Source organism: Centropristis striata, chromosome 18, assembly GCF_030273125.1.
Source record: "Centropristis striata isolate RG_2023a ecotype Rhode Island chromosome 18, C.striata_1.0, whole genome shotgun sequence".
NCBI classification, from domain to species: domain Eukaryota; kingdom Metazoa; phylum Chordata; class Actinopteri; order Perciformes; family Serranidae; genus Centropristis; species Centropristis striata.
This window is the reverse complement of record NC_081534.1, coordinates 32,619,769-32,634,273: the sequence shown is the minus strand read 5'-3', so window position 1 is coordinate 32,634,273 and position 14,505 is coordinate 32,619,769. Positions and strand designations below refer to the sequence as shown.

Sequence of the window (14,505 nt, the reverse complement as noted above, 5' to 3'; positions counted from 1 at the left end):
TATATTTTTTTCTGTTTGTGATTTTTTGTCATAAATTTGAGGGGTTTGTTTTATGTCTCATACATTTTTTAGTTTTTTTTCTCGTTAAATTTTATAGTTTTTTCTTGTAAACTTTTGATTTTTTTGTTATAAATTTTAATTTTTTTCTCTCTTTTTTTTTTCTTCCCCATATCTTTTTTTTTTTTGGTCATAGATTTTTTTAGTTTTTTTCTCGTAATTTTTAGTTTTTTTTCTCATTTTTGATTTTTTGGTCATACAATTTTTTTGCTTTTTTCTCGTAATTTTGAGTTTTTTAATATTAAATTTGTTAGTGTTTTTTTCTCGTACTTTAATGTTTCATTGGGGGGTTAAACTGAATCCCTGTGGCTGAAGCATCTGTGTCTTATTGTGGTTCCTGTTGTTGTTTTTAAAGCCTCTGTGCTGCTTTAATGCTCTAAAGATCCAGACTTCACCAGAGATTTCTGCTCTGATTCTGTGGCGCCACCGTGTAAATCTGCAACACGTCAGAAAAAAACAGCATATAACTAAAAAACAATCAAATCAGGAACACATTGGGCTATTTGACAGCACGCACCAGGCACCAATCAACCTGCTGCCAGCACTCAGAAAACACAGAGAAATCAAGAAAAGCTGCAAATCACAAAACAATGAGACCAAGAGGGCAATAAAAGTGGTCAAACTCAGTAATTAGAGTCAGGAGCGTGCAATGAGGAAGTCACTTAAATAAACAGAAACAATGAATCTTAGTTGCATTGTGTTAAACTGTTGCATTTCCTGTATTTGCATCAAGTTTTTGCACATTATGAAATATTTTCGTTACTGATGACTGTTTTGCATCATCACATTTTTACATTGGAGGCAACCGTTGGTTTCCATTCTTTTTTTTCTTTTTCTCTCTCTGTGTTTCCTCTGGTTCAGTTTCTTCACTTTGAGCTTCATGTTAACAAGTATCCTTCATGTGTTAGCCAGAATCTCTGAGGGAAAAAGATGACACTTTTTTTTATCAGTTTTTTCTTGTTAATTTGTGATTAATATCATAATTTTTGGGTAATTTTTTGAGTTTTTCTGGTTAATTTATTTGTTTTTTCTCGTACATTTTCTATTTTTTTCTCATAAATAGATTTTTTTTTTCATTTTTCTATTTTCTCGTTAATTTTTTCTTTTTTTCTGTTATTTTTGTGAGTTTTTTCTTTTATATTTGTGAGTTTTTCTTGGGAATTTGTGCTTTTTTTTTCCTCGTTCATTTTTAGTTTTTTCTTGTTAATTTTTTCTTTTTTTTTTCTTGCAAATTTGTGTTTTTTTTTCTTCTCATATTCTCATACATTTTTGATTTTTTTTCTCGTAAATTTATGATTTTTTTTGTATAAATTAGATTTTTTTTTAAATTAATTTGTGAGTTTTTTCTCATAAATTTGTTATTTTTTCCTCATCAATTTGTGACTTTTCTTCTCGTTAATTTTTGAGTTTTGTTTTGAAAATAATGATGCAAAAATCCTCATTCTGCAGGTCAAAGTAGACGAGCTCTCAAAGCTTTATTTACTGTTATAAAATGAGTCGGAGCAGACTTCCACTGGGCTGTTTACTGTCTGCCTCTTTATTTCTGCTCCCTGTTGTTGTCTTTCTCCTTCTTCTTCTTCTGCTCGCTGTGAGGAAGCAGCTCCGTCTCAGTTTTGGCCTTAAATTCAGAAGTTTTCTCTGGTTTCCAAGTCGTGCTAGAACGTTGTTCTCTGGTCCAACATCAAGTTATCAGGAGGAGAAACTGCTGGATGATGTTGACATTTATGTCCAACTAATAGGAAACATTTGAGAGTATTAGATGTTTAAGAGCTGTTTCCTCTGAAGCAGTGACAGAACCTCCAGAACCTCCAGAGGTTCTTTTCATCTTCTCCACATTATGTCACTCTTCTTCTTCAGGAATGTCCTGAAACGAGATGATTTGATTTGGCAGAGAGTGAAGTTATCTCAGCTCTCTGGAACATTTTAAGGACTCACTATTAGATTAAACGGACAAAGATCAGATTCTGCAGCAGAAGCCTGAAGGAGTTCATGCAGAGGGAGAGACCATGCAGAACCTCCCAGGACTCAGATCCATCTTCATCTCCCAGCTTCTACTGTTCCTGTCACAGAGACTTTAAGTTTAAACTGGTCTCATGTTAAACACATTAAACTGAGACACTGTTCAGGCTGAGAGTCTTTCTGTCTTCTACCAAAAGTTGTTTCCTCTCCTCCTCCTCCAGGATCAAGTTTATAGTTTTTTCTTTAAATGTTTCAGTTTTTCCTGTTTTTTTTCTCATACTTTTTTGTTTTTTTCTCGTAAATCTTTTAGTTTATATTCCTCTTAATTTTTGGGTTTTTTATCGTCATTGTTTAGTTTTTTATCGTCATTTTTCGTTTTTTTCTTGTCTTCTTTTTTATTTTTTCTTGCAATTTCTTTTGTTTTTTTTTCTTGTAATTTTTTTTGTTTGTTCTTAGATTTTTTATTTTTTTTTGTTGTACATTTAATAGTTTTCTTTCTTGTAATTTTTTTTCTTGTAATTTTTTGTTACAACCAAAAGTTGTTTCCTCTCCTCCTCCTCCAGGATCAAGTTTATAGTTTTTTCTTTAAATGTTTCAGTTTTCCCTGTTTTTTTTCTCATACTTTTTTGTTTTTTTCTCGTAAATCTTTTAGTTTATTATATTATTGTTTTTTTTCTTGTAATTTTTTTCGTTTGTTCTTAGATTTTTTTTTTTTTTTTCTTGTAGATTAAATAGTTTTTTTTCTTGTAATTTTTTGTTTTTTCTCATATTTTTTTTTCTCGTAAATTCTTTGTTTTCTGGGTTTTTTTTGTAAATTTGTGATTTTTGTCTCATACATTTTTTATTTTTTTTCACATATATTTATTCTTGTTAAATATTTGAGGGTTTTTTTTCTCTTAAATTTTTTAGTTTTTTTTCTCGTAATTTTGAGGTTTTTCTCGTTCATTTTTTTTTCGTACATTTTATAGTTTTTATCTCGTAAATTTGTGATTTTTTCCCCATATTTCTTTTAGAAGCAAGTCACTGACTTTAATGTATTGTTGGGGAAGCTTTCTGCTCAGATCCATCTTTATCTCTGAGCTTCTCCTGTTCCTGTTGCTGAGTTACACAGAGACTTTAAGTTTAAACTGCATCCAAGAGAAAACTGGTCTCAACAAGTTAAACACATTAAACTGAGACAGTGTTCAGGTTGAGAGTCTTTCTCTCTCTTCTTCTACTGATCCTAAAGTAGTTTCCTCTCCTCCTCCTCCTCCTCCTCCAGGACCAGGTGACTGGGACCACCACCACCACGGTGCTGAAGAACCTGGACCCCGACACCGAGTACGTCGTCACCGTGGTGCCCGTCTACCACGAGATGGAGGGGAGGTCTCAGTCTGCCAACGGGAAGACCAGTGAGTTCACAGCTTCACTCATGTGGAGCTGCAGGAATGTAAAAATAATAGAAAAATACAACTTTACTGCCCACGTGGGCTGAAAACCTCTAATAAAAACACAAAGCTGATGGATTGACAGGGCACCATAAAATATTAAAACAGCAATAAAACAAGAGAAAACAGACTGAAACATAAAGTAGAGAAGTTCTTCCAGCTCATGTTAAGAATTTATTGACTTATTTCAAGCTCCATATAATCAAAGTACACACAGTTCATAATGTAGCTATATCTCTCCGTACACAAGTACAAAATTCTTTATATTTTTAGCATCTTAATTTAGCTTTCTTAGTGCAGCAGATTTATGCATTTAACTTTAGAACAAATTAAAACAACAACATTTTCTTCCAGGAGAGCATGCAACTGCACCCATGTAGAGATTTTTTGATATTGCAATAAATGTTGCAGAAGAAAAACATCAAAACGTCATTTTTTTCCACTATTTTGCAGCTTTAATACACAGCAAGAAGTTCTGATATAGAAAAGTACATCATCACTTATACAGTATATTATTCTTTATTCATCATTGAACCTCTATGGGGACCCCAATTACATAAATTAATATGGGCTTTTTGTTATAAATTTTAGTTTTTTTCTCCAATTTCCTTTAACTTTTTCTCCTACATTTTTTTTTTCCGGAATAGTTTTTCTCTTGAAAATTGGATTTTTTTTTTCATACATTTTATATTTTTTTTCTTGTAGATTTGTGATTTTCTTGTCATAAATTTGAGGTTTTTTATCTTAAATTTTTGAGGGTTTTTTTTCTCATGCATGTTTTTTTTTCCTAACTTTTGTAGGCTTTTTTGTCATTAATTTTTTTCTCTTACCGTAAATTTTTTAATTTTTTCTTGTAAATTTTAGATTTTTTTTCTTGTAAATTTTTGATTTCTTTCTTCATTGAACCTCTATGGGGACAAATCAGACCACATTCAGACCCAAATCATCAATCTGAATCTTCCTCCTGCCTGATTTCAGTGAACTGTAGTTTTTATTACAGACTTTTAACTTGCTCCCAGAAAAATAACCTCCATGTAGGATTAAAAGATGAATGGATAAACCCTTTAATAACTGTGTAACTGCTCCTCTTCTCTCTCAGATCCTCTGGGAGGAGTGAAGAACCTTCAGGTAACTGATCCAACCATCAGCTCTCTGGCGGTCCGATGGGAACCGGCGGTGGGGAACGTCCGAACATACAAAGTGATCTACGCTGCAGAACCTGGAGGAGAAGAAAAAGTGGTGAGAGCAGTTTTATAAAGCTTTATAAAGCTTAATAAGGTTATAAGATCTCTTCACTGTGGACTGAAAGATGAATCGGTCATGGTGCTGACGGAGGTTCTAACGTGTCTCTAACAGGAGGAGGTCTCTGGAGGAACCACCTCCACCGTCCTCAGGAACCTGGACCCCGACACCTCCTACAACGTGGCGGTGGTGCCCGTCTACCCCGACGTGGAGGGAATCCGCCAGGCGGAGAAGGGAAAGACCAGTGAGTGACTCACAGCGAAGACATGTTTCTGTTTATTTACTCTGATGCATCTGAAAGAACCTGCAGAACTTCTGGGTTTCGTGCAAGGCAGCACAGGAGAAGTCTGTGTTTTACTCAGAATGACTGACATTATGTCCTGGATATGAAGTCAAGGCTCTGCATAACTGATGAGCCTGTTGAAAGACAGAAACATTTGAGAGAAACCTACTGATTGCTGCTGCACATTTGAGCTGGATCTTTCATGCTTTGTAGCAAGGTGACGCTTCTGAATTTGCACCCAAAATGCTGTAAAAACTTGCATTTATAATTGCAAACACAGCCTTTATTATTTTCTACTGGAAAGAGACAAAAAGAAACAAAAAGCGACCCGAATCCCAAAGATGCCCATTTCCACGTGACTAATATTAGTCCTCAGGTGATCCTAGTCTTTGCACAAGACTAATATTACCTGGTCACTTCTGCAAATGTGTCTCCATGCTGTGCAGCAAAAATCACATCCTGAATTTGCACCCTAAATGCTGTAAAAACGTGCATTTATAATTGCAAACAGAGCGTCTATCATTTTCAAGAGGCAGAAACAATCTGCAGGGAAAACAAAAAGAAACAAAAAAAGCAACCCATATCACAAAGATGCCCAATCCCAAAGGACTTATATTCATTTGTTTGCACCCAAAATGCTGTTAAAACTTGCATTTATTATTGCTAATGCAGCCTATGAATTTTCAACAGGAAAGAGACAGGGAAAACAAAACTCCTTGCAAAAAAAGACACAAAAATCAACCTAAATCACAAAGATCAGGACTGATATTAGTCCTCAGGTGACCCCAATCCAATGAAAATAAGGATGTGCACAAGACTAATATTACCTGGTGACTTCTGAAGATTTGTACCAAAATGCTGTCAAACATTGCATTTATTATTGCTAATGCAGCCTATGAATTTTCAACCAGGAAGAGGCAACAAGGGAAGACAAAACTTCTGGCAAAAAAAGACACAAAAAGCAACCCAGATAGCAAAGATCAGGACTGATATTAGTCCTCAGATGATCTAGTCCCATGCAAAAAGGACTTAAAGCCATTTTTGCACAAGACTAATGTTACCTGGTGACTTCTGCAGATGTGTTTCCATGCTGTGCAGCTAGATGAAGCTCCTCAATTTACACCCAAAATGTTGTCAAAACTTGCATTTATTATTGCTAATGCAGCCTATGAATTTCCTACAGGAAAGAGACATTAAAAGCTGCAGGGAAAACAAAACTTCTTGCAAAAAAGAAACAAAAAGCAACCCAAAAAGCAAAGATCAGGACTAATTTTAGTCCTCAGGTGATCTTAGTCTCATGCATATTGAACTTAAAGGCCTTTTTTAGACTAATATTCCCTGGTGACTTCTGCAGATGTGTCTGCAGAAGAATCGCGTCCTGAATTTGCACCCACGATCATTTTCATCATCCTTTCTAACTGGAAAACAGTCAGAAAAAAGCCACAGATGAAACGTAAAACCAGCCTAATTTGCAGCGAGGCTCATACCGTCAGATGACCTCCGTGTTTGGCGAAGCGAAGTCGGTAATTTGTGGCGAATTCTTTGCTTGACAAACTGCAGACATGGCACATACGCTCGGGATTAAGATCACAGACGACCTCAGCAATTATTCCAAATTACTACAAGTCCACATGCAACACTGGTATTGTGCAAAAAAAAGGGATTTAAAGTGAGTTTTTTCAGTTGGCTCTGGCTCGTTTTGGTTCCAGACTTATGAAATGTCACTTCGCTGGCAGCTGTTGACTTCCATTTATTCTGTAAAATACAACTTTTAAGGATCACACCGGTTCTGGTCCATTAAAGACACAATGAAATGTCATCTTTGTCTCATTAAAGTGATGTTTCGTGTTGAAACACAATGATGGGAAGTTATTTAACACAACAAAGATGAAACTGTGCAGCAGAGGGGCGTCACAAAGAGGTTACATTAGTTAAAAACATTAGTTTCTGCTGGTACCTGCTGGTTCTCTGCTCTGATTGGCTGCTTATATGATGCCTGAGAGGAAACAGAGAAAGACGTAATGTGGAGGCAGTAAAGGGAAATAAAATGCACTCATTGTTCGGTTTTTAAAGCCGTGCACACCTTCATTAAATACTTTCCAGAGGATGCTGAAGAGTTTCGGTAAATCTCTCCCTGTTGGTGCATTCAAAGACGATCCGGCATCCAAACAACTAAATGTTTTATTGCGAGACGAAGCAACCATAAAACTCCCATTATTCTTTTCACGGCATTGATGTGTGCGTGATTTATTTGTTTATTGGATCTTGTGTTTTTATTGTAACTGAAAAAGGGCTCAGAGGAGATGAGTTTCACAGAGAGCAGAGGAGGGAAAAGGAAATTAATCAAAAGCAAAAAAAAACAGCAGAGGTGCTGTTAATCTGACGTGCAGAGCTGTGGTATGAAGCATCTCGCCACAAATATTTCTGAGGGTGAATTCTGTGACGATTCTACCTTAAAGAAAGAGTTTAGATGTGAACGTTTGGACAGAGATGCAGTGTTTCCCGAGGCGTTGCTTAGCGAGGTGTTGAACCTCTCAACGCCACAAAATGAAGCAAAGCCTCCGTAGTAACGAGACGACAGTCCAAACTATCTCCTCATTTCTTAAATATGCAGCTTTTTCTATGATTTAGCTCCACTGCCTGCACTCCCTGAAGCTTAATAACCTCATATTTCATAAGAAAAGCATAATCATTTCGTTTTATTTTGCAGAGACAAGGTGCTCTTTAAATCAGACGAGTTGGGTGATTCATTAGAAAATCTTTACTCTAAAACTTTAGAGACCCATCATTCATTAGAGCCAATTTTGTTTGGTTTGGGGTTTTTTAGGGGGAGATAGCAGGTCAACAGTAGATGTCATAGAAGAGGTGGACATGATCTGAAAGCTGGAAACTGAAGATTTGTTTATAGGGTTTATAACATTATGCCTCATAAGTTGCTGCAGCAGTTTCTGGTTTGATACCATTTGTTGCAAAGATTTGGTGCTAAAATTAGCCATTTTCACCACTTAAGGATTGATGAAAATGGCCAAAAATCGCTCCAAAATCCCACTTTAAGACACCAAGACCTTGAGGAACACCAGAGAAAAATCCATGCTCTCACAATTTTTAACACATATCTATGCCTGAAATCAGCATAAAGTGGGCATGTCTCCAAAGAAGAAGCTTGTGGGTACCCGTAGAACCCATTTTCATTCAGATATCTTGAGATTAGCAGTCAAAGGACAGCTGTGAAAATGACCATTTGGGCTCATTAAATGCATAAGAGTCTCAGCTTTCCAGTCAGAACCGATTTATGCAGCTCACAGACTGTTCAGGGACCCCATGATGCACAAAGACTCACATACAATAGACAAAAATATCACGTTTTAACGCATGAGGAAAACTGCATGGTCCCTTCCCTCAAACTACATGTTATCAGCATAAAGTGGGCATGTCTGCAAAGAGGAGACTCATAGAACCCGTTTTCTTTCAGATATCTTGGAAGTCAGAGGTCAAGGAACCCCTTTGGGGACTAACATCATCACACATAAAAATAATTGAACTCATTGAATCCACAAGAGTCTCAGCTTTCCTATCATACCCGATTTATGCAGCTCACAGACAGTTTAGGGACCCAAGGATGCACAAATATTCATATACAATAATGCGAAAATATCACATTTTAATGCATGCTTTAAAGCTGCATAGTTTTTACCTCAAACGGTATGTTATCAGTATAAAGTGGGCATGTCTGCAAAGAGGAGAGTCATAGTTAATCCACAAGAGTCTCAGCTTTCTAGTCAGACCCGATTTTTGCAGCTAACGGATGTTTAGGGACCCCAGGATGCAGATTCAAATCCACCATTTTTAACACATTTATATGCATGGAATCAGCATAAAGTGGGCATGTCGGTACCCATAAAACACATTTTCATTGAGATATATTGAAGTTAGAGGTCAAGGGATGTGTTTGAAAATGGGCATATCCATTTTTCCCCTAATAAAATCCAGTTTTTTGAGCATTAAGTTGCCCTGTTATCTTCTCGTAGGTACCAATGGTTTCTCCACCTCTTTTAGTCTCTATAAGCCCAATATCTTCCCTCTAGCTTTAAACTGGAGCCTCTTAAAGCCTCTGATGTGGGCTCTAAAGGCTGGTGGTCCCTCATGTCTCTGAGGATTAAACCTTGAAGCCACCAGGTCATCCTGACCTGAACCACTGTGACTCTTTTGCTCCGTCGCTCAGAATCTGGAGGTTTCTCGGCTTCAGCCAGCATTAAAAGCTGGTAGATATAAATCTCCCTCAGCAGCTGACTCATGGTTTTCTGCAGCATTCCTGACTCCACCACCCAAAGGACGGTTTTGAAAACGTTCCCTGCGGGAAACAAGCATTACCTCACTAAAATAACATACCTTTGAGAAAATCTCCTTCTTTATGCCAGAGTGCTGAAATGAAACCGCAGGCTGCCTGGAAGACAGGAAGTCCTCCTGAAACGCTGCCAGAGATGTAAAGTCAACTCTGTTTGGGTTTAATGGGCTAAAACATGCTGCGGCCCTTTAACCCTTTGATGCACAACATGGTCTAAAGTGACCCGACTACGTTTTTATGTTCTATATCTTTGCAATAAATTAATTTCATCATTCAGTGTTGCAGGTTTTCCTCAAATAGCTTGTTTTTCATCATCATGCGTCCTCATTTTTTGTTTTAATTTCTTACTTTTTGAATAAAACCCCTTTTTTTTATCACTACGCTTCTAATGCACAAGGTCATTTTTGACCCATGTTGTGCATTAGAGACTAGAGCCAACCAAAGCCAACCAAAACCACTGGTACCAAGCGAGAAGATAACAGGGCAACTTAATGCTCCAAAAGCTACAATTATTAGAGGAAAATATGCCCATTTTATGCCCATTTTAAAGGCATCCCTTGACCTCTAACTTCAATATATCTGAATGAAAATGTGTTTGAATTGGTACCTACGAGTCTCCTCTTTAGAGACATGCCCACTTTATGCTGATTCCATGCATAGAAATGTGTTAAAAATGGTGAATTGGAATATTTGTGCATCCTGGCGTCCCTTAACATCCGTTAGCTGCATAAATTGGGTATGACTGTAAAGCTGAGACTCTTGTGAATTCAATGGGCCCAATTTTATTTATGTGAGATGATTTTAGTCCCCAAAGGTGTCCCTTGACCTCTGACTGGTTCGGGTTCTATGAGTCTCCTCTCTGCAGACATGCCCACTTTATACTGATAACTTACAGTTTGAGGCAGAAACCATGCAGTTTTCCTCATGCATTAAAATGTGATATTTTCACCCATTGTATGTAAATATTTGTGCATCCTGGGGTAAACAGTCTGTGAGCTGCATAAATCAGGTCTGACTGGAAAGCTGAGACTCTTGTGGATTCAATGAGCCCAAATGGTCATTTTCAGAGCTGTTCCTTGAACTCTAATCTCAAGATATCTGAAAGAAAACGGGTTCAATGGGTTCCCACAAGTCTCCTCTTTAGAGACATGCCCATTTTATGCTGATTCCATGCATATAAATGTGTTAAAAATTTAATATTTGCCTAAACAGTCTGACTGGAAAGCTGAGACTCTTATGGATTCAATGCACAAGGTGATTTTTGACCCATGTTGTGCATTAGAAGGTGTTTATATGTTGTCACCAATTTAAAACCTGACGAAGAAGACACAAATATTAACTGTCCTATTTTGTTAAATTGGTGTTTTTTCCAATGGAAGTTATTATTTGGCGGCTCTAATAAGTCTCAAATGTTAAAATACGCGATTTTCCAATGTAATCTGGTGGTTCTAACAACTCTTTTAAAGTTAAACCTTCAAAATAAGACAAACATAGTTACACATATACTCACATTGTTAATTTACTGTTTCACTTTTTGTATCACTACGCTTCTAATGCACAAGGTCATTTTAGACCCATGTGTGTAAACTTACAAACAAACAAATCTATTTTTCTTCATAAAGTATGAAAGGAAAAATGGATATAATGATCTGTTGTAATAAAAAAAGAGATATTCCCCATGTTGTGCATTAGAAGGAGTTTATATGTTGTGCATCAAAGGGTTAAGGTGCAGAATGAGAAGACAGCTTTATGTGTTTTTGTGGACATTTGTGGCTGACTAAAGGAGAATAATGAGAGTTTCTGATCCATCTGGACTCTGGTGGTGTGACTCCGCCCATCTGGAGCACCCTGCAGGATAAAACAAATGCTCCGGACTATTAGCAGCAGTTAACCTCCTCTCTCCTCTGAGCAATGCTTTTAAGGTTAAATACTTTTTAATAGCCATGTTTTGGAGCCTGGAAGAACCCCAGAAAGTTCCGGGACAGCAGACGCTCCTCAGTGATTGACAGCTGGGGGAACATCTGCAGGATGAAGAGGATGAAGAGGACAGGGAGGATTAGTGCAGCGCTTGTTTCACTGTGTTTTTCTGTTTCTATCAGAGCCTCTGGGTGGAGTGAAGAACCTGCAGGTGACCGACCCCACCACCAACTCCCTCAGGGTCCGCTGGGACCCGGCCGACGGAGACGTCAGACAGTACCAGATCATCTACGTCCCCACCGGAGGAGGAGCCGAGAGCATGGTCCGTTTCATGTGAAATAAGACTTTTTCATTCAGTTTCTTTGGTCAATTACCTCTTCAGTTAAAGGAGAAACATAGGAAATTGTTTCAATACTTGCTAAGAGCTGCTAGTTTTGTCGTTTTCTGACTTTTTGAAGATTTGCTGCATCAGGAGCCAACAAAGATCACTTAAACCAGCTGACGAAACTAAATAAAAGGTCCATTTAGTCGCTGTTCTGCAGCTTTTGGTGGAAATATAAATGCGAGTATGGACGAGATGTTCCAAGAGTAAGATGTGACAACTGAGCAAACTAAACTTCCTCATAGAGATCATTTGATTTGTTCAAAAGCTGCAGAACGGCTACTAAATTAACCTTGTGAGTGAAATTAGTAGCGTAATAAATCTTCTTAAAATTTATATTTTATTGCCTAGGAATGCTGTTATTCATGCGAGAAACATGAAATATTTAAAGAACAGTTTAACTTCCTCGCCTCAGGTTTGTCTTTCTCTTATCTTATCTTTATCTTATGAATAAATGAAATGATAAAAAAAGGTGCATTTAGTAGCTGTTTTGCAGCTTTCGGTGGAACTTTAAATGCCAGCATGCATGATATGCATGATAAAATGCAAATTTGAGCATCTATATTTCTAAGCAAACTGAATTTCTTGATAAAGATAATTTGATATGTTCAAAAGCTGTAGAACAGCTGCTAAATTGACCGTGTAGTGAAGTTGTTGCTTCTTTTAGTTTTCCCAAAAGTCAAAGATCTCAACTGAATCAAACTAAATTGAACTAAAACAGAGAATCAACAGCATTTGTTTTAAATTCTGGACTATTTATATGTATAGATAGTCCTTTATTTAACCAGGTAAAGACTCATTGAGATTAAAATCTTTTCTAAAAGCGACCAGCGACATGAGCATCGTTATCATAAGAAAACAGAAAACACACAACAAACAGACACACACCACAGATGAGTGAGCACACTATCTGCTTAGGGTTAGCAGGGAAAAGCAGCCAAAAAACAACAGTTATAATGCATAAAAAGGTATAATTTTAAATGGTTTCAGTAGAATATTTTACATTGATTACTTGATTCTTTATAATCAACATAAATTCCCCTATAAAAATGAGCTCTAACAAATTCAGGCTCTTCTGTACAATATTTCACACAATTAAAAGCTGTTTTGTGTCGTTCAGTTCTGACTTTAAGGATCAACATCTGTAGAAAACTATGAGAACACAGAATAAGCACAGATAAGAAGGAATTAGCTCCTATTTATTAAAGAGCTTTTCCTTCTTTAAGCAGAGAGTCAGTGAAAGGAAAGGTCTGACATGATTCTGATACAGCTCCAGCATCATTTCATGTTTCCTCTGCTGTGATTTTCCTCCCCAGATGTTTTATTGTGTCCTCGTGTCTGTTTCAGACTCAGGTATCTGGGATGTCCACCAACACGGTGCTGAGAGACCTGCAGCCTGACACCGAGTACAAAGTCACGCTGGTGCCCATCTACCCCGACGTGGAGGGGAAACGGGAGTCAGAGAACGGGAAGACCAGTGAGTTCACAGCAGATACAACCATGTTCACTTAAAATGAGACGACTCTGAATAAATAACTCCAAAATAGTTAGCACACTGTGTTAAAACTTTAATAAAAACTTAATAAAAACAAAATGCAATGATTTGGAAATCTCTTGTGACCCATTTTCAACTGAATACAGTAATACAGTAGTACATATATAATGCTTAGACTTTTGTTTTTTGTAGATATTTAATGATTAATAAGATATTTATTCTGAATTTCATGATGTTTTTCTGTATGTTCTACACAGCGTCCAAACTTTTGCAGAATTGGGGTTGTATGTTAGATTTTATTTCCACTTGTTTTTGAAAACTGAACATGTTTTAAATGCTTTTATTGTGAAGCTGGATTTTTTTTTTTTTTAAAACCAGGTGTTGTCATGCTTCTTTTCCATATATTCCATGTACTTCATGTAAAGAAGACAAAGTAAGAACATGCTTAAAATGATAAATGAATCAATAAATAATAGTTAAAATAAGTAAATAATAATAATAATAGGAATAAAAGAAAATAATCTTAATAACTATTAATTATTTAAGAAACAATATTAATGTAATAAAACAGTAATAATAAGAAGAAGATAATAAGAAAACATTCATATTTTATTGAAATTGATATTCTATTGCCTAGAAATAGTCTTATTTATGCAATAAATAATTATATATATATATATATATATATATATATATATATATATATATATATATAGCCTATAATAAATTATTAAAGAAAAGTTTAACTTCCTGGCCTCAGGTTTGTCTTTATCTTATAAATGTGACAAATCTAAAGAGTCTGGAAGCTCCAACAACATCATTTAGTTTAACAATAGTCACAGGAAGTTAAAATAATGAAATAAAAGTATTTTTAGAGTCATCAGTGACTGACAGCTGTGGAACCTCCCGAGGCGTTAAACGTCTCCTTCAGGAGTCTCAGAGAGCTGCAGGTCTGAGCCTGTTGATGATGTTGTTGTTGTTGTTGTTGTTGTTGACAGAGGCTCTGGGCGGAGTGAAGAACCTGCAGGTGACTGACCCCACCACCAGCTCTCTGAAGGTGCGCTGGGAGCCGGCGGAGGGAAACGTCCGTCAGTATCGACTCTTCTACGTCCCTGCATCCGGAGGAGCCGAGGACATGGTCAGACTTTATTATCATGTTTAATGTTTGTTATGCAAACTGACAGAAAAGATTTCAGAGCAAAAATTTTTGTATTGCAGCTTAAGAACTTTTGTTTGCAAATCCAAAAGTTTTGCTTTTGATTCCAAAAGTTTAGCTTCTTGTTGTTGTGAACAAAACTTATTTTCTCATCCTGTTTGCTAACAGTGGTTGCAGCTGACTTTTGGATTTGCAAACTAAATTTTGGATTCGATAGAAAAACTTTTGGACAGTTTTGCATT

General features: G+C 36.6%; 1 protein-coding gene across 1 annotated transcript in view; it reads left to right on the top strand.

Annotated features, from left to right (window-relative positions):
* Positions 1-14,505, top strand: part of col12a1b (collagen, type XII, alpha 1b) — a 226,376-nt gene that overhangs the window by 124,088 nt on the left and 87,783 nt on the right. The window contains exons 39-44 of the mRNA XM_059355858.1: positions 3,278-3,407; positions 4,543-4,682; positions 4,800-4,929; positions 11,413-11,552; positions 12,960-13,089; positions 14,106-14,245. Of these exons, the coding sequence (XP_059211841.1) occupies positions 3,278-3,407; positions 4,543-4,682; positions 4,800-4,929; positions 11,413-11,552; positions 12,960-13,089; positions 14,106-14,245 (810 nt within the window). The remainder of the gene's footprint in view (positions 1-3,277; positions 3,408-4,542; positions 4,683-4,799; positions 4,930-11,412; positions 11,553-12,959; positions 13,090-14,105; positions 14,246-14,505) is intronic.